General features: G+C 38.5%; 1 protein-coding gene across 4 annotated transcripts in view; it reads left to right on the top strand.

The window, feature by feature from the left end:
* Positions 1 to 20,825, top strand: part of ADAM28 (ADAM metallopeptidase domain 28) — a 71,595-nt gene that overhangs the window by 24,743 nt on the left and 26,027 nt on the right. For all 4 annotated transcript variants that reach the window (XR_008295942.1, XR_008295943.1, XM_053216415.1 and 1 more), the window contains exons 9-14: positions 2,578 to 2,747; positions 5,668 to 5,752; positions 13,126 to 13,256; positions 14,542 to 14,719; positions 16,983 to 17,072; positions 19,312 to 19,507. Coding sequence is in view for 2 of the 4 variants with exons in the window: in XM_053216415.1 (XP_053072390.1) it covers positions 2,578 to 2,747; positions 5,668 to 5,752; positions 13,126 to 13,256; positions 14,542 to 14,719; positions 16,983 to 17,072; positions 19,312 to 19,507 (850 nt within the window). In the remaining 2 variants the exon portion in view is untranslated. The remainder of the gene's footprint in view (positions 1 to 2,577; positions 2,748 to 5,667; positions 5,753 to 13,125; positions 13,257 to 14,541; positions 14,720 to 16,982; positions 17,073 to 19,311; positions 19,508 to 20,825) is intronic.

Below are 20,825 nucleotides of genomic sequence, written 5' to 3'. Positions count from 1 at the left end.
AAATGCTAGAAATACAAGATTGTTTGAAGTTTTGAAGTCTGGGTGGAGAGATAAATCCAAAAGTCTTTTTTTTTCAAGTTTATTTATTTATTTAGAGAGAGAGAGAGAGAGAGAGAGAGAACTTGCATGAGCAGGGGAGGGGCAGAGAAAGAGGGAGAGAGAGAGAATCCCAAGCAGGCTCCGTACAGTCAGTGAAGAGCCTGATGCAGGGCTTGAACTCATGAACCGTGAGGATATGACCTGAGCCAAAATCAAGAGTCGGACACTGAAATGACTGAGCCACCCAGGTGCCCCTCAATGCTCAGAATGGCATAAGACGTGGGTCAGCGAACTGTAGACTGTGGGCCGTATCTGGCATGCTGCCTTTTATAAAACGGTTTTATTGAAACATGGCCACACCATTTGTTTATGCGTTATCTGTGGCTGCTTTCCTTCCACAGTGCCAGTGGTGAGGAAGAGTTACAACAGAGACCACGCAGCTTCAAAGCCTGAAGCAGTCTCTATCCGGACCTTTAAGGAATAAGCTTGCCAACCTTGGTGTAAGATAACCAAAGGAATGGTGTAGATAAGTAGAAAAGAGACCTAAGAACAGGTCCTTGAAGTGCTTCTTTGAGGAGAGGTCAGAGTACAGGAGAAACCGATAGAGACCAGGAAAGAGGAGACAAAGAGCTTCAAGGAAAACCAGGGGACAGTGTTGTTCTGGAAGCCGCTTGAGACAAAAACCCATCAAAGGAAGAAATGATCAATGACGTTAGATGCCTCTGAGGACTGAGGCTTGGCCATCGGATTTAATAGCGTAGAAGTTACCAGTCGCCTGGATGAAGCACAATTCTGTGGAGCGTTAGAGTACGGGCACGATTAGAGTGAGCCCAACGAGAATAGGAAGTGGAATTAGAGACAGCAGATACAGAAAATTCTCTTCAAAAATTTCGCTATAAATAGAAGCAGAGAAATGGTGCGTAAGTGACAGGGGGGAAGGGTCGTAAAGAGATCCTCCCCACTGTGATGGGTCATTCTTTTTATGCTGATGGGAACGGGTCCGTGGAAGGCTAAGCAGAGATAATGCAAGGAGGTTGAAAGAATTGTGGAATCATCTCCTTCCTTGATCTGGGGAGAGATTGGAGGTCTAGCGCATGAGTAGAGAAGCTGGCCTTCGGCTCACACGAGCATTCCTCTGTAGAGTAAAGAAGGTGAGCACAGGTTGTTGGAAGAGGTTTAGCTCAGTAGGTAGACAGTGGTGGGAGCCAGTCAAAGTTCTCTTCTGATTGCCTCTTTACTCTGAGTTTGGAAGCAAGGGCATCTGCTCAAAGTGAGGTTTCAATACTTAAAAAACAATTTTGTTAATGTTTATTCCTTTTTGAGAGGAAGGCAGAGCGCAAGAAGGGAGGGACGGAGAGACAGGGAGACACAGAATCCGAAGCGGGCTCCAGGCTCTGAGCTGTCAGCAAAGCCTGACACGGGGCTCGAACCCATGAACCTCGAGATCATGACCTGAACCGAAGTCGGAAGTTTCACCAACTGAGCCACCCAGGCACCCCAGATTTTGACTTTTCTTTTGATGGTTACTGCATTCCTCAATGCTTTTATTATTTTCCAAACGACTTAAAAACATTTCTTCAGGTTTCTCAGCACAAAGTTGACCCATGAGGAAGCCTGTCACCATGGGTTTTTTTTTTCTCCCCCAGCTTTATTGAGATATAATTGGCATAGCACATTGTGTGGGTTTAGCTGTTCAGTATGTTGGTTTGATATACTCATAACACTGCAACATGATTTCCACCATAGGTTAGCGTCATATAATTACCATTGCTTTTCTGCGGTGAGAACATTTACGAATTACTGTCACCAATGTTAAGGTATATAATATGGTATTATTAACTATAAGCACCAAGCTGTACGTTAGATCTCCAGAGCATGTTCATCTTGTAACTGGAAGTTTGTACTCTTACCAACACTGTGCAGTTACATCAACTATAGTAGCAACTTAAACTTTTGAGAGTAAGCATATTGTCTTATAAGGTTAATTGATTATTTCTAAAAGTTACCCTGTATGCATCATTGGTTATTTGGCTCATTCCAGGTTTAAGAATCAGAGGACCACTTCATTGCGACTCACGGGTGCAGAACTTTTTCATATAGCATGCTCTTTTTCCAATGTCCAAACCAGCACTGAGTCAACCTTGCTAATTCTGGAATGTTCTGACTCAGGGAACAATGCAAAGCATTTGAGTCATTACACTTACACTGAAGTCATAGTAGTGAACTACTAACTGAAAATTACAATCTGCCTTAAGGTGGCAAGCAAGAAAAGTTTATTTTAATAGGACTTTTGCTCTGAGAAACAGCAGTCTCCAGACCTGAAATACCTAAGGGTGTCTGCCTTGCCTGAGTATGGGGGTGCTAGCATCCGTGAAAAGAGGTGGTAACTTCCATTTCACAAGTATGTTTAGAAAGAAAGTTTTTACTGTGCTGGGAGAAATAGGTTTGAAAATGTTGAAAATATTGAAAACATTGAAAATATTGAAAGATAACATTACTACCTATGTCATTCCTTTGACATGTATTCTCTTTGGACAGCTTTATAAAAAGCTAAATACTCATGTGGCCTTAGTCGGTATGGAAATCTGGAATGACAAGGATAAAATAAAGATAACCCCAAATGCAAGCTTCACTTTGGAAAACTTTTCTAAATGGAGGGGAAGTGTCCTCCCAAGAAGAAAACGTCATGATATCGCTCAGTTAATCACGTATGTAGAGTTTTTCCCTTTTGTGTGTTAAATGGTATTTAGCGTAGAAAGTTTCCAAAGCCTGGGCAAAGCAGGTGGTTTCTTGGGGTAGAGGGTAAGAGGAAGTGGCTTACACAAAGGGGATAAAAGTTTAAAAAGTATTAGATCGAATCTTATGTGGAATATGCCCTAACTTCTGTTATAAGTGTTTCTTTTTTTCTTTTTTAAAGAAAAGCTAACAATTTAAAAATGATTCATCAGAAGTCTGTTTTGATTGGGTATACAGAAAGGAAAGACAGGTTTAGATAATGGCAAGAGAAGTTTCAATTCAGTGTTTTAAAAGTCCTGACTAGCTTTAAGTATTAGTGAGGACAAACTTCTAGGATATAAAGAAAACTGCGTATCATATTCTAATCCCACACCTCTCTACCATACTGCTGAAGTGACTAATCAAAAACAGGGGCAAGGAGGAGAAATAAATCTAGTGACTATAAATTAACACAAAACCGCTGAGCATATGCCTCAAAAGAAATCGAGAAATTTCTTTTGAGGCATATGAAGATGCCTGGAATAGTTTGCAGCTGGAATCAGATAGAAGGAAACAGCAATGAATAATTGAAAATGATTCAAGAGTTACTTCCTAAGAAAACAGTAGGTGTCATAGCACATAAGAGGACTAGGTCCTGTCAGAATTAATTAATAGTCTGAATTGGTTATTTACTACACACGACACATCAACCCACAACTCCCTGACTTAAAATAAATCTTCTTGACTTATGTTTCTGGTTCCCTGCCTGGTAGGGCTGGAGCACAGGGGCTGGTTGGTCATCTCTGTCTATATAACTTTCAAGTGGCTAACTTGGACTGCCTCCAGCATGGCAGCCTCAGGGGTCTGGACATCTTACAAGGTGATTAGTTTTCACCCAGAAGAAGCATTGTAAGAGGACCAAGAGAAAGCCTCAAGTCTTTTCATGAGCAAACCTCAGAAATTACAGCGTCACTTCTGGTATATTCTGTTGGCCAAGAGCAAGTCGTAGATCTACCCATATTCAAGGGAAGGTACTACACAGGATAGGAATACTGCAAGCCTAGCTCATTGGGGGTTATATCTGAAGAATAGCTGCCATAGTTCCTTAATTTTGGAAGGTGAGTTCCTTAAATTTTCAAGGGTTCACCGCAGGGTGAGCTCATTTTGTTTGGAAAAAGTTAGCATTTTTTTTCAAGGACTCATAAGTAGTAAGGTAATTCAACTCTTACCAGACTGCCTCCAGGGCCATGCTCAAATTATAGTAAATTCCCATACTTTGAACCAATAGGGTAGAGAGATAAAAATCACAGACAAGATGACAAATGCATAGATAAAAAATGACAAGCCAACGGGAAGAGTAGATTTCCTGACTAGACTGGAATAAACAGGATAAAAGTACTAAAAAGATATGGTGGAAAGAAATAATTGCACTTTCATTCAAAAATTTACCAAATCGGGGTGCCTGGGTGGCTCAGTGGGTTAAGCGTCCCACTTCGGCTCAGGTCATGATCTCACGGTTCGTGGGCTCAACCCCCGCATCGGTCTCTGTGCTGACCGCTCAGAGCCTGGAGCCTGTTTCAGATTCTGTGTCCTCCCCCTCTCTCTGCCCCACCCCTGCTTGTGCTCTGTCTTTCTCTGTCTTTCAAAAATGAATAAACATTAAAAAAAATTTTTTTTTAAAGAAAAAAAAATTACCTAATAAATTAACAAAAGGTTGTGTCTATACCTAGGCATAACAAGGTAAGAACTTTGTGGTACAGCTATAATCTATCCACTAAAAAGAGTAAATAGCTAACTCCATAACGGGGGAAGATTTATTTATTATAAATGAGCTGGTAGTGAGAATTGAACCCACACAAATGCAGACTTAAGTATAAGTAATTTTTTTAATATGAAATTTATTGTCAAATTGGTTTCCATACAACACCCAGTGAAGTATAAGTAATTTTATAACATAATTTTTAAAGAGGATATAAATACTGCAAATCTTTAAAATATCAGGTATAATGTAAAATATCATTTCAAAATAATAGATATCTGAAAATTGTCCAAAGGAAGTATAAAGTGGGACGAAGTTCTCTAATTTTCCTTATTTTGCATGGCAAAATCAGTACTCTCCATTCTTGATTATGATAAGTGGGAAAATATAAGTTCAACTTTTTATGTAAATGCATCTACTAAGGGCATTTTTTAAGTAATGCATTCTTTGAAAATTACTAGAGGCAATCCAGGGTCAGGATCTTGATCAGATCACAGATAATAACAAAGGCAGCACATGGAATCATTGCAAATGGAAAGAAAAAAAATGAAGAAGACTAAAAAAAGAAATTAACATTACTAAAACCAAACCAATAGTCTATGCAAATAAATGTAAGTGGCTCAAATTCCTTTTAACAAATATTTCAATAACATAAATGCTTCGTAACGCAAATACATTCAGAATGGGCCCAAATTCCAAATCCCACTATAGCTTAAAACAGTGCTAAAAGTAAACAAAAGTAAATGATATAAAAATATATGAGAGAAAATATAAATTAAAACAAAGCATATGTGAAAATATTAATATTCAAATTACATATATATATATATGGACAAAAACATTCCTGTTTATTTACTTCCTGGCAAGAGATGAATTCCACAACAAAAAATATAAAATAATGAATGAGAGATATAAAATATTAAAAATGATTATATCCGGTGATTATATCCGGGTGCTTATATTTAGTTGATATAACAACCATTGCACATTAAAAAAAATGCCTAATGCAAATTCAAAAACTGAAGGAAATATTTAAGAGTTATTATTTACGATGTGAGTTTCTCTGTTAACCATTTAGAGTCCTGGATGAGTTGTCTATAGAAAATATCATTTAGAATCATAAGTTGTTATATCAATTATTTTCTTTCTTTCAGAGCAACAGAACTTTCTGGAACAACCGTGGGCCTTGCCTTCATGTCTACAATGTGCTCTCCTTATCATTCTGTTGGCATTGTTCAGGTTTGTTTGAAGATAAATAGTTGTGTCTGCAGTTCAAGTCTGTCAAATGCTCTTTTTTTCTGAATCATGTAGGGTTTTTTTGTTGCTATGGCAAATAACATGGATTGAACTTCAAATGTTGAAACAGTCTTGCATATCAAATATAAACACATCATTGCCATAACGTATTATCTTTTTTATGTATTGCTGGATTCAACACACTAACATATCTTGAGGATTTCTATATTCTGTTTAATCCTGAGGGATACTAGTCTGTAGTTGTCTTTTCCTGTTATGTGTTTTTCATGTTGTGTTATTAGAACAAATATCGGGTAAATCTGGCCACATAAAATGATGTGTTCCCAACGTTTCAATTTTATGGGATGTTTTAGTAAAATTGGTATTACTCCTTCCTAAAATGTTTGGTACAATTCATCAGTAAAACTATATGGGTCTGGCATTTCTTTATGTTTTTAACTATGAATACAATTTCTTCCATAGATAACAGAAGTATTCAGGTTATTTATCTTTTCTCAGATGATATTAGCAACTTATGTCTTTTTCTTATGATCTTACTAAGGACTTATTAATTTTATTGATTTCAGAGAAAGAGCTTTTGCTTTATCGACGTTCTCTACGGTTTTCTTGCCTTCAGTTTCATCGATTTCTGCTCTTGATTATTGAATTTCTTTTGCTTTCTCTGCATTAATTTGCTATTCTTTTCTATTACTTAAGGAACATTTTTAGATTATTCATTTGAGGCTTCTCTCTTTTTCAGATATAAACATTTACTGCATAAATTCCCTACCATGCACTGCTTGACTGCATCTGTGATATTTGGATATGTGTGTTTTTATTTTCATTCAGTTAAAAATATTTCCTAATTCCTTTTTGGATCTCCTTTTTGACTAATGTATTGTTTAGAAGTATACTATAATGATTTCTATTATGATTTTCTTTTAGTTTCATTATATTATGATCTGAGTATTCATTTGCTAGGGCTTCCATAACAAAATACCCCAGACTGTATGGCTGAAACAACAGAAATGTATTTTCTCAGAGTTCTGGAGGCTAAAAATCCAATATCCAGGTATTGGTAACTTTGGTTTCTCCTGAGGTCTCCTGCTTTCGTTTGCAGATGACTACCTTCTTGCTGTGCCCTCACATGACCTTTGTTCTTTGCACACATCCCTTCCTCTTCAGTCATGTTGGATTAGGGCCCCATCCTAACTTATATTCTCATTTAACCTTAGAGGTCCTATCTCCAAATACGGTCATGTTGGGGGTTAAGATTTCGATATACGAATTGGAGTGTGGGGGGGTGGGCACAATTCAGTTCCTAATAATCTGGAACATACCTCGTAGAATGTTAATATTTTAAAATTTTTTGAGGTTTGTTCTTGGTCAGTACTGCATATGAACTTGAAAAAGATTACCTTCTGCTGTTATTGAATGGAGCATTCTATAACTGGCAACCATGTCAAGTTAACTTAACAGTGTTCAGTTCTTTTGAATAGTTTATAGAGAGTGGTTAAGTATCCAAATATAATTGTAGATTTGTCTATTTCTTCTTTCAATTCTACAAATTTTCACTTCATGTATTCTGAAGCTCTATGGTTAAGCAAATACACAAAAACAGTTGTCATGTCTTTTTGGAGAATTAATCCATTATTGTTTCATGTTCCTCTTTTTTCCTGACATATTCCTGTTCTGAAGTCTACTTTGTCTGGTATCATTAGAGTTACTCCAACATTTTGTGGCTAAAGTTTGCTTGATGCAACTTTTTCCTTACTTTTACTTTTAGCATGTATTTTTCTCTACATTTAAAAGTTTCTGGCATATAGTTGAGTTTTACTTTTTATCTAACCTGACAATCTCTGTCTTTTTTTTTTAATTTTATTTTTTATTTTTTAAAATTTACATCCACTATCAACAATAGCCAAAGTATGGAAAGAGCCCAAATGTCCATCGATGCATGAATGGATAAAGAAAATGTGGTGTGTATATATATATATAAATATATATATATTTATATATGTATTTATATATATATATACACATATATAATGTAATACAATATATAAATGTATTAATGTATTAATGTAATACATTATATAATATAATGTATAATAGTAATACAATGGAGTATTACTTTGCAATCTCTGTCTTTTATTTCCTATATTTAAATCACTTATATGTAATATAATTATTGATATTGAACTAAAAGCTTCAATTTTTTTTCTAGATGTTTTATATTCCATCTAGTCTATTTTTTATGCCTTCTTTAGGATTGAGGATTTTTAAAAAATAATTTCTTTTATCTCCATTATTAGCTTTTCACTGTTACCTTTGTTTGTTTGTTTTTAATGGTTGCCCTGGTTTATTATATACCTCTGTTTGTTTTACGTTGAAATAATACTGAGCTGCATCACTTGTAATATAAGAATGTTATAAGAGTACACCTCTAATTACTCCCTTCCAGTTTTGTGCTATTTTTATCATTTGTTTAACTTTACATACACTATAAATACACAGTATATTGTTACTAATTTTTCTTAGACAGTCATCTTTCAGCACAGTTTAAAGTAAGAAAAAAATTGAGGCATCTATGTGACTCAGTTGGTTAAGAACCCAACTCTTGATTCAGGCTCAAGTCATGTCCTTATGGTTTGTAAGTTGAACCCTGTGTTGGGCTCTGTGTTGACAGCATGGAGCCTGCTTGGGATTCTCTCTTTCCCTCTCTTTCTGGCCCCTCTCTGACCTCTCTCTCTCAAAATAAATAAATAAACATTTAAACATAATAAAAGAAAATAAAAAGAGTATTATGTTTATCTTAGCTTTATCTACACTCACCTTTATTTCATTCTCAACCCTCTCCATTTCTTTGCAGAGTTTCTATCTGGTATAATATTTTTTATTTCTTCCCAAAGATTTTTTTGAAAATATTTCCTATAACACAGGTGTGGTGTGGATGAATTTTTTAGTTGCTTTCAGATGACTTTATCTCTCTTTCTTTTTTGTATACATTTTCATTGAGTTTATAATCCTGGCTTAATAATGTTTTTTCTTTCAGTACTTCTAATAATTTCACTTCACTGTCTGCTGGATTACAGAGTTCCTGATGAGAAGTCGGCTGTAAACTTTATCTTTGTTGCTCTGAAATGTATCTTTTTGTTTTCTACTTCAAGATTTTCCCTTTCTTTTTAATTTTCTTTAGTTTGATTATAATTATTATATAACTAAGTGGACTTTGGGAGAAATGGGTAATATATCACATTTAGTGTTCCTTGAACTTCTTGGGCCTGGGGCTGTATCTGTGATTAATGATGGAAAATTCTGGGCCGTTACTTCATCAAATATTTCTTCTATTTTATTCTCCTCCTTTTTTCTTCCAGGGATACAAATTCCTATATCTATGACCATTCTATATTGCCCCTGAAAACTTATATGCTCAGTTTTTCTGTTTGTTTTCTTTTTTATCCTTTTTTGCACTATGTGTTTTCATTTGGGTAATTTTTGTTGAACTGTTAGGTCAAGTGATTATTTTCTCAACTATTCCAAATCTACTGTTAAGCCTATTGAAGATATGGTTCGTTTCAGTTACTGTCTTTTTCATTTCTAGCATTTCCATTTGATTCTTTCTTATGGTGTCCAGGTCTGTTGAAATTTGTCATCCAGACTTGTGTGCTATTCATCTTTTCCACTGGAGCTTTTACCATATTAATCGTAGTTAGTTATTCTAAAGTATCATCTGATAGTTCTAACATCTGTGTCAGATATGAGTCTGGATATGTTCATTGGCAAGGTAGGCCTTTTTCTTTATTTTTTCTTTTTTGTTTTTTTTTTTTTGGATGCCTTATTATTTTTTGTTGAAAGTCAGGCATCCTGTGAAAGGCATTATCTGAGGGGTGTGTGTGTGTGTGTGTGTGCATGTGTATTTTTTCCTTGCCTGGAAATCATCACTTCTTTCCTTCCTCTAGGCCTCTTGAGTAAGGTTTGAATCAATCTAGCAGGAGTTGAGTTGGATTGGGGATTTTGTTGTTGTTGCTATGACTAGCCTCAGTCCATCACAGGCTTTAAATTCCTCTCACATTATTTTATGTTTAGGATGAAGGCTGGTTTTCCAGAGGGTTTTTCTCAGTGTGTGCTTCATACTCATTTTTAGGTCTTTACTGGATCCCCCAGAGAGTTTCTTTATGCTGCAGACTCTCTCCCTTTGGTAGGTGGTTGTTACTTGTTACTGGATGATCGTTAGAATTTTGGTGGGCAGAGGGCATTTTCTTTTGCTTTACTAAACCTCAGTCTTTGGTAAGTCCTGTGTCCTATAGTGTTGGGGGTAGGTCCTTTTAGTGCTCCTGCTCCACTGCCAGAGGTAGAGACCTCTAATGGACATAGCCCAGTATGTATTCCTGCCCTTCCTTCTCCTTCCTTCCAGGGGTAGAAGCTTTCCACGTGTTTTATTTTCCTTCCTGTTCCTTTTTTATAGTTGTATTGAGACTTTACCAGTGCCCTGGGTGGCAGGATTTGTTGCTCTTTCTCTCAGAAGCTTAAGCCCTTGGTTTAGGGCTAGAATTAGAATGAGGCGAGTGACACGCTCATTTCACCCTGGACCTTATCATGTTTGTGCCATAGCAGAGAGAGGAGAATGATCTTCGAGTGATTTCATGCCTTTTCATGCTCCTGTTCCCCTCCCCCAGGCCCACACTATGAGGGAGGCTTTCTCAGAGCTTTCACGTGGTGAGGTCTGTGTGGAGAAAAACCCATGAGTAGGTGAGAATTCCCCTATGTCTGAAGCTCCCACGTTTGGTGTATTTTCTTGCTGTACCACACACACTCTAACTATATGGGTTTTAAGATTATTTTATACGAGTTATTGCTGGAACCTGGTCTGTTCCAGGTAAACAAATATTCAGTCCCGACTTTCCCTGTAGCTGCCAGCCTACCTTTCCTTAGATTTCATTTTGTTTGTTGCCTTGTGACCTCAGCTCTGGGTGAGTTCTAGAAAATTGTGAATTGATGGTCCAGTGTTTTTATTGATTGTAAGTTTCGAAGTGATGCTCTCCCCAGACTTCTACGATGTGGTGGTAAGGAACAGAGGTGGGGGGGGCGTTCTCCTTTGCCTTTGTCTGGTTTTGATCTTAGGCAGGTCCTGGGTGTCAGAAGCAAAGCTTTCTTAGGGATTCTTTCCATCCTTCCCACAGCAGCAAAATTCTGCTTTCTATTTTTTGCAGATCTTTTGAGGAAGAGTTTTCTGACCATCCCTCAGTAAGAGAAAATCTCGATGAATATTACTATAGGATCCTGGGCTCAAGATTTTTGTCTTTTTGTTTCAGGAGTAGAGGATGTGTGTGTGTGTGTGTGTGTGTGTGTGTGTGTGTGTGTTTAAACCCATCCCTTAACCATGTTGGGTCTTCCGTTCTACCCTAGGTTGTCAGAGATTACTATTTCTTTCCCCAGTGGCTTTAGGTTTCTATTCCTTAAGGGAGAAGGTTCTGGATATGGCTTCAGGCTCTTTTCTTGCAGCAGTTGCTACTTTACTCCTTCTGGACTACTCCACCAAGACAAGTTCTCTCTGTTCTACTACCTGGCTCCCAAAGTGTGCCCTGAGCTCCTAGAGGAGGTCCTTGGAGAAGAGTCTCTAAGTGTATGCAAAGCACCCTTGTTTCTGAGGTCCCGCGGATTCTATACTCCGGCACTGGCCTGTCCCAGGCCTTTAACAAGTCACTTAAGAAGTTAAGTGAATTAACTTCCCCACTTGTAGGATCCCTGGCATCTCCTCCTTTACACTTTGCTGGAGACAAGCCAGTTCCGTCTGTCCTTGGGAGGGCCTATTTCTAGTTTTCAGGTTCTGTGGATGTTCTGCAACCACAACTGACGGATAGAGTCAAGGAAAATTATCATTATCTGGCTAGTCCTTGTTGTTAGTACAAGAATAATGCTTTTTCCAGCTTTGTACATCCTAGGTGGAAGTGGAATATATATATTATATGTGTGTGTGTGTGTGTGTGTGTGTGTGTGTAATATATATTATAAGTCTGGGTTTGTGACAAGCTTTGTAAGATGAACAGAGGAAATAAAATATGTACTTTCTAACCTGAAAGAGTTTACCATAAAGTCGGAAGCGGAATCGGACTACTTAAAGCAATACTTAAAATATATGATAATAGAATTGAAAACTGCAGTAGGAATCCAGAGGAGAGAATTACTGATGAAGATTCACGTGGTCAGGAAAAGTTGCTTGAAAATAAACTTCAAAGGGTGGATAGGGGGAAGAGAGAATAGAGGTCATTCCAAAGGAAAGAAACATTTCAGTTATGAGAATAATGAATTAAAGGAAGACACCACGCATTTAAAGGGACCTCAAATAAGGCAATCTGGAAAGTCTAAACACATTTACATTTTTTCCAATTTTTTTTTTTTTGGTTTGTTTTTGTCCCCATTTGAGTAACTCCATCTTACTAAAATAGCAAGCTTTACTGGTTCTTCTTGACAGGATGATACAATATCGTGAATTGTAAATATGGACTTCCCATCTTACACAGGTGTTCCTTGTTTGCCAGCCTTGTACCGTGCCTTCTGGATCTCTTTATTTGGTTCTTTGACATGAAGTAGATAAGGAAATCAGGAGTCTGTGCGTGGGTGTCATTGGCAGATTCCTGTCTCCCCTGTGGGAAATTACAACTTTCAGTGATTCTCTAGTGTTGTGTTATTGCTCTTGAAAAACCTGGAGCCCCCAGTCCAACACTTCTAACCAGAAATCATCTGGTAATGAAGTTGCCTACGGGCTGGACTTCATGCCATGGGGCAAGTCTAGAACTGACTGAGGTCTAGCTTGGCAGTAACAGAACTGAGAGATATACCAACGGTACTAAAGTCCTAGGTTAACAAACACTTTTGGATCCCTATTAGCTAAACACATCCAAGACCTTCAGTCAATTAGAAGGCATTGAAAAAGAAGCCAAGGGGAAGGAGGTAGATCAGGTTTAAGCAATTCTGATTCCTTATCATTTTTGAAGACCTTTTGCTACTGTCTCTCATGGCAGGAAACCACAAAAATGTTTCTCATTAAAAATATTCCCCATTTACAAGAATAAAGAGAAAGCAGTGTGCCCTGTAATGGACATTCAGTACCAAAGTTGTGTGTGTGTGTGTGTGTGTGTGTGTGAGAGAGAGAGAGAGAGAGAGAGAGAGAGAGAGAGAGAAACAGACAAACAGAAATAGAGACAGACAGAGGCAGGAGGGGAGAGGAAAAGGTGGGGAGAGAAAGAGAGATGGTGATTAGTGAAAAATCTGAAGCTGAAACCATTCGATCTACCCCACTTAGTGGAACTATTTAATTATACCCTGAGTGATAATTTATTTTAAAAACCTGTTTTCCCTGTTCTTGCCCTTAGGACCACAGTGAAAATGTGCTTAGAGTAGCAGGAACGATGGCCCATGAAATGGGCCATAACTTTGGAATGTTTCATGACTCCTATGTTTGCAAGTGCCCTTCTACAATATGTGTGATGGACAGAGCACTAAGGTGAGGCTTTCTTGGAAAGATGCGTTCATATCCCTGTTTTTGGTTCACTCTGGACTGTGCTGTTCTTTTATGTCATCTTTGGCACCACATCCAAGCTTTTAAATATCAAATAGCATAATCATGAATGAATATCTACACCAAACCGCCTTCCCCCTCATCTATGTGCATTTTTTTTTCATTAACTAAAGACATCATTTAAACATATTGTGTCTTTGCTGTTGGGGTGACTTGACATTTTTAACTTCAGATTATCTACACCAGATCTGGTTTCGGAAAATAATTGGTATTTATCACATTTTCAATAAATTCAGATTGGGTAGTGGTAGGGAGAAAATTCTGGGAGAAAACTCTAATCAAAGAAGAACATTCTCGAGGAGCCTGGGTGGCTCATCGGTTGAGCGTCCAACTTCGGCTCAGGTCATGATCTGACGGTTTGTGAGTTTGAGCCCCGCATCAGGCTCTGTGCTGACAGCTCAGAGCCTGGAGCCTGCTTCAGATTCTGTGTCTTCCTCTCTCTCTGCTCCTCCCCTGTGCACACTCTGTCTCTCTCCCAAAAATAAATAAAGATTAAAAAAAAAAATTAAAAACAAAAAGAAGAACGTTCTCCCAGAAGGATAAAGAGATTATACATTCCTGCCTTGCCTAAGTAAACTTACTGTGGAATTTTATCCTTAAAAATCCCATAGTCCCTTTCATATATATATTTCCTCTCTTGTATTTCCCTTTCCCAGCTCACTCAACCTAGGGTTCCACAAAATTGTATTATGGCAGCATGCCAGCTACATATCTTATGTTATCTCTCTCAGATACTACTGCATTTTTAAACTTCATCTTTATTTGTGAAAAGAAGAAATTCTATCAAAAGTAATTCATCTGGGGTGCGCATGTGGCTTAGTTGGTTAAGTGTGCAACTCTTGATTTAGGCTCAAGTCAAAATCTCGCGGTTTGCAGGTTCGAGCCCTGCGTCAGGCTCTGTGCTGACAGCTCAGAGCCTGGAGCCTGCTTCAGATTCTGTGTCTCCCCCTCTCTCTGCCTCTCCCCCGCTCGTGCTCTGTCTCTCTCAATCTCAAAAATAAACATTAAAAAAAAAAAAAGTTGGAGGTGTTTGTGTCCATCCGGAAGGGCTAATTTAGGCACAGAAATGAGCTCATGATTTAGCCATTGGGCACTGGATTGGATTTCATCTTTTGGGGCAGGTTTGGGGTATATCATCCCCAGTGTGTGACATTGCTCCCTTCATGCTCAGCATGACTGTGTTTCATTCTCTTCTTCCTTGCCTTCACAGCTTCTATATTCCTACAGACTTCAGTTCCTGCAGCCGTGTCAGCTATGATAAGTTCTTTGAAGATAAATTATCAAATTGCGTCCTCAATGTTCCATTGCCTACAGATATCATATCCACCCCAATCTGTGGGAACCAGTTGGTAGAAATGGGAGAAGACTGTGATTGTGGGACTCCCGAGGTACCACCAAGTACTCTCTGTGGTTTTTTAAAATAATGTTTGTTTATTTATTTATTTATTTTGAGAGAAAGAGCGTGAGCAGGGGAGGGGGAGAGAGAGAGGGATAGAGAAAATCCCAAGCAGGCTCTGTCTGCCCTGTCAGTGAGGAGCCCGAAATGGGGCTCGATCTCACAGTTCATGAGACCTGAGCCAAAGTCAAGAGTCAGACACTTATCTGACTGAGCCACCCAGGCGCCCCCAACCAAGTACTTTCTAAAATGATCGAATGTGTTTGTCAATTGCTAAGAAGATAAACCGTAAACCTGTATTATGCAGGCTCACTCTGAAATTGTGTATTTCTATAATTTTGCATATGTTCAGGCCGGCTTTTCTAACAATGAATGATGCATTGCTTAAAAGACTTCCTACTTTCCATCTTGGGGTTCCTTCCCCATTTCTTTTTCTTTTCTTTTTTTTTTTTTAAGAACAATCAACAATTGAGTTTTGTACTCTCTTCCCTCCCATCTGGCAGACATACTTAATGGCTCCTATGTGCCTACGACCTCTTGAGCGGTTACTTGAGGCACAGCACTGTGATAGTGCTCAGAGTGCAAATAGCTTGGCCAAGGTCACAGAGCTGGTGAAGGGAGGAGCCGAGACGTGGACCCAGGTGTTTGTGTCAGCAATCCCAGAACCACCCTGCCCTGGGATTGAGTTCTTCCCTTTGGGACTGAAGAGTTTTTATCGTTAGGAGTCCTGGCTTGATCCCACCCTATTGATTTGGCAGCTAGGGTTCTGAATGGGACCTTTGCCCCCATTTTGTGAAACTTAACATGAGTAGCATGTCAAGCCCTCGAGGGGTCAGCTTTTCAGTAACTTCAAAATATGACCATAAATTTATTCATTCTGTGAGAAAGCAGAATCTTTCCGAGATGATGTGTATATTTGAAATAAGGGTAGGGGTGCCTGGGTGGCTCAGGAGGCTAAGCGTCCGACTTCAGCTCAGGTCACGATCTCGCAGTTCGTGGGTTTGAGCCCCGCATCGGGCTCTGTGCTGACAGCTCAGAGCCTGGAGCCTGCTTCGGATTCTGGGTCTCCCTCTTTCTCTGACCCTCCCCCGTTCATGCTCTATCTCTCTCTGTCTCAAAAATAAATAAACGTTAAAAAAAAAAAAGAAAGAAAGAAGGGTGAGAGTTTTAACCCTAACAAGTTGTAACTCTAAATATATCTTAGGGATACTAAGCAGCTATAAGGGGAACTTTCTGAGGTAGGAATTTCCCCAAAACCTTATGCAGGTATCTGATTTCCTAGAAGCAAGGTGGGGAGAGCAAGACAAAGTCTATTGCTTAACACAGAGTTGGATTAAGTGTCAAACTTAGATAAAGAACTATACTTTTAGCTTTTTAGTGTCTGCCCTGGAGATTAAACTTACTGCTGGGTAGGTTCATGAGTTCAACTAATTATGTTTTTAATTATTTAGATAAATTTTATTTTATTATTTTTTTAAATGTTTTATTTATTTTTGAGACAGAGAGAGACAGAGCACGAGCAGGGGAGGGGCAGAGAGAGAGGGAGACACAGAATCCAAAGCAGGCTCCAGGCTCCGAGCCATCAGCACAGAGCCTGACGCGGGGCTTGAACCCACAAACTGTGAGATCATGACCTGAGCCGAAGTTGGACGCTTAACTAACTGAGCCACCCAGACGCCCCGATAAATTTTATTTTAAAAGATTGTTCCTTTTCCTTTTGTTTTCATTCATGTTCTACTAAAAATAGATCACTTGCAGTACTATAATGGGAGGCTGAGCAAACTAGAAGAGATATTCAAATTAAAGAAAGAAGGTGTCAGTAGCATTCAGGTCATGACAAATCACCAGTGGCTCCAAAATCTGTTTTTTTAATGTTGAACTTTGTTCTTTTATTTTCATGAAAATTATATTCAGACTGTACCAAAGTAGGGTTTATGTGATGAACAAATAATATTTTGAATTAATATGAAAATAGGGGCGCCTGGGTGGCTCAGTCGGTTAAGCGTCCGACTCAGCCCAGGTCATGATCTCGCGGTGAGTTCAAGCCCCGCGTCGGGCTCTGTGCTGACAGCTCGGAGCCTGGATGGAGCCTGCTTCGGATTCTGTGTCTCCCTCTCTTTCTGCCCCTCCCCTACTCATGCTCTGTGTCTCTCTGTCTCAGACATAAATAAACATTAAATTTTTTTTTAAATATGAAATGAGAGCAAAATTTGAGGCCCAAACCAGCATTTGTATTTATTTCCGGTATTTCTTAGGAATGTACCAACATTTGCTGTGATGCTAAAACTTGTAAAATCAAAGCAAGTTTTCAATGTGCATCAGGAGAATGCTGTGAAAAGTGCCAGGTAAGATTATTACTTTAGTCTCTTTTAATAATTAAATACTGTGTATTTTTCTATATTAAAAATCTCTGAGATTACGTTGAATAAAATAGCAGAGCGCTAGTTTTCTGTCTATAAAGTAACGCTGCTTACCGTTTATATATGAGTGCTTTACAAATACAGGCTATTCGATTCTCCGACAACCTTTTGGGTTAGATATTATCATCTCATTTTGCTTTTGAGGGAATAGAGGTTCAGAATAGAGAATGTGTAAGATAATAGGGCCACTGAATTGGCAAACTCCAAACTATCAGTTCCAAAGCCAAAGCTGGGGACTCCTACCTGCCACTGCTTCTGATGAAAGGCCTTCTGGCACCAAACCTCATAATTGGTTGCATATTTCTTTTGGTGGAAAAGCTTTTATTTTAAATCTTGTGGAGTCTCCCCTATCTTGACACTTAGAAGTCACTTCAGGGTGAAATTCTTGGAAAACAGTTATAAAGGATTCTGTGTCCTTTTCTCTGTGGGGCTCATTGACTTTCCTTTCAGGTTCAAGTTTAGAATTTTACATTCCATTGTTGCATAGGATTCTCTATTATGATTATTTGTTTATGTGTCTCTTTCCTTAGTTAGATTGACTCCAAAGGGCAGGGGGCTGATTCATCCTCGCCTAGCACAGAGTTTCATGCATTTTCAATGCTCAAAAACTGTTCTTAGAAGGAATGTGTAGAGTTATAACGTACCAGATTGTGGGTAGTATTTGGGAGAGATTGGTTTCTTTTAATATCAGAGGGAGAAGAAAGAAAGAAAAGAGACCAAAAGGAAGAAAACTTGAGAACATAAGTAGTTTTCAACAAGCGTTGAATAAGAGCTATTTGTTAGAGATTGTGGGAAATTAAAAAAAAAAAAGTAGTCTTTGACTTCAAAGAACATGCTGTTTCTTTAGGGTAATGACATACATACCTGAAACATATGAAAATACCGTGCATGATTAAATGCCCAGGTAGACGTTATAAAGATACATGCCCTTTGTGTAGCTTTTCACTTAATTTTCATAATGGCTCTGTAAAGGCAGTATTAGAAAGGGAATTGGGTTTTCAGAGTGATGAAGTCCATTTTCAGCACCTAGCCCCTGGCAGAACCAAGATTCAAACCCGTATCTTCCAAATCCAAATTTAAAGTTCTTCCCACCCTGCGTAGAAAGGAAGGACTGCATTGTGCACTGAAGAAGACAGAGGGGGCTTCATGGAAAATGAGGCTGTCGCTAGTCTTAAAGTAATGTGTAGATTTTAGATAGCAGACAGAAAGAAAAAAAAATCCCCAAAAGAGGAGACTGAGGGAAAGAATAAAGATACAACAGGAGGTATAAGTGTGGCTCAGGGGACAGCTGGTAAGAAAGCGAGTCTGGCTGGATCAGTGGGGGTTGAATTTGGAGGGTCTTGTATGCTCTTATTAAATTTTGGATTCCATTCTATCATCACTGTAAAGATTTGGAAGTTTTCTGATGATAGGGGAGCATGCCTGCTCACCTCACCTAGGGAAAGAGATGCCTCGAGTGTCCTCACAGCCTTCCTCAGATTTGCATAAATGGCAGAATTGGTTTGACTAAGATTTCTCTGAGGAAGTAAGACCAAGGTTTGCAATAATAGATGGCGATGCAGTTAACACATCAAATGTGCATCCGGTTATTTCTTCTCCACAATAAGTCATTTCATAGGAAGAAGTGAGTTAAAAAGAAATATTTGAGCATACAATGAAAGGAATTAAGGATTAGGAAACATGACGCCTAGGAAAGTCTCAGAGCATGCTGATCTGGTGCTTGTAAAAACTTATTTTCTTTAATCCAGAAGGTTCACTTCACCAATACATCTCTGAAGTTGCACATTTAAATCTTGAAAATCTTGACAAAGATGCATTCGGTAAAGGAAAAGATAAATCCCTTCTTTGCATTTAAGATGAGCCTTGGTTTTCTTGTGTATTTTTCTCATTGATATTTCTATAGTGCTTGCATTATAAATTCGGAAATGTTGATTACTTAAGGACTCCGGCCATTGGGCACAGTCAATAGAAGTGATACGATAGACGTCTTTAGTTTATACAATGCAAATGTAAGCATCATTCTATCTTACCGAAAGGCAACTCCTTTCCCCCCAAAAAAAGGCCAAAAGGAAAAGATTATGCGCATCAATTTGAGATATTAGGGTAAGTCAGGTGGGGAAAAAAAACAACAACACAACTTCTCTTCACTTTTATTTCCCTGCAGCTTAAAAAGCCTGGTGCAGTGTGCAGACCAGCAAAAGATGAGTGTGACCTGTCAGAAATGTGTGATGGCAAATCTGGTATTTGCCCTGATGATAGATACCGAATCAACGGCTTCCCTTGTCAAAATGGGAAGGGCTACTGTTTGATGGGGATGTGCCCCACTCTTCAGGAGCAGTGCACCGAGCTGTGGGGACCAGGTAGGAGGGCAGACCCCTGTGTTGCGGGCATTCCTGCCTCTCTCTCTCTGCACACGCAAGGAAAAATCGTATTATAACGGGCAACAGTGTTTAATCATGGCCAAAGTTGTCTTCTGTCCCAGTCTTGTTTCTTAGAAATGGTGCATCCGCTCAGAATCCGGGATAAGTGCATTTTTAAGACATATGGTCAATTTGGGGACTGCTAGATTCAGCAAACAAAAATAAGGATGGCCCAGTTAAATTTTAATTTCAGATTAACAATGTTTTTTAGTATCAGTATGTCTCATGAAATATTTGAAGTAGACTTATACTAAGAAAACTTGGTTTATCTGAAAGTCAGATTTAATGAGTAAAGCAGGAAAGAATAGCCAATGGGAAAAAGACAGTCTCTTCAACAAATGTTGTTGGGAGAACTGGACAGCAACATGCAAAAGAATGAAACTGGACCACTTTCTTACACCGTACACAAAAGTAAATTCAAAATGAATTAAAAATCTAAATGTGAGACTTGAAACCATAAAAATCCTAGAGGAGAACAAAGGAAGCAACCTCTTTGACATTGGCTGTAGCAGCTTCTCTCTAGATATGTCTCTGGAGGCAAGAGAAACAAAAGCAAAAATAAACTATTGGGACTTCATCAAAATAAAACGTTTCTGCCCAGAGAAGGAAACAGTCAACAAAACTAAAAGGCAACCACTGGAATGGGAGAAGATATTTGTAAATGACATATGTGGTAATGGGTTAGTATCCCAAATACATAAAGAACTTACAAAACTCAACACCCAAAAAATGAATAATTCAGTTAAAACATGGGTAGAAGACATGAATAGACTTTTTTCCAAAGAAGACATCCAGATGACAACAGAGACATGAAAAGATGCTCAACATCACTCATCACCGGGGAAATACAAATCAAAGTTTATAATAAGATACCACCTCACACGTGTCAGAATGGCTAAAATCAACAACACAAGAAGCAACAGGTGCTGGAAAGGATACGGAGAGACGGGAACGCTCTTGCCTTATTGGTGGGAATGCAAACTGGTATAGCCACTCTGGAAACCAGTATGGAGGTTCCTTAGAGAGTTAAAAATCAAATTACCCTATGATCCAGCAATTGTGCTACTAAGTATTTACCCAAAGAATACAAAAAGACGAATTCAAGGGGATCGTGTACCCTGATGTGTATAGCAGCATTATCTACAAGAGCCAAGATATGGAAGCAGTCCAAATGTCTCTGAAGTAATGAATGGATAAGATGTAGTGTGTGTGTGTGTATATGTGTGTGCATACACAGATGTGTATGCACACACATATA

This window comes from Acinonyx jubatus, chromosome B1, assembly GCF_027475565.1.
Source record: "Acinonyx jubatus isolate Ajub_Pintada_27869175 chromosome B1, VMU_Ajub_asm_v1.0, whole genome shotgun sequence".
Classification (NCBI taxonomy): domain Eukaryota; kingdom Metazoa; phylum Chordata; class Mammalia; order Carnivora; family Felidae; genus Acinonyx; species Acinonyx jubatus.
Note: the sequence above shows the minus strand (reverse complement) of the source record. Positions and strands in the feature narration are given on the sequence as shown.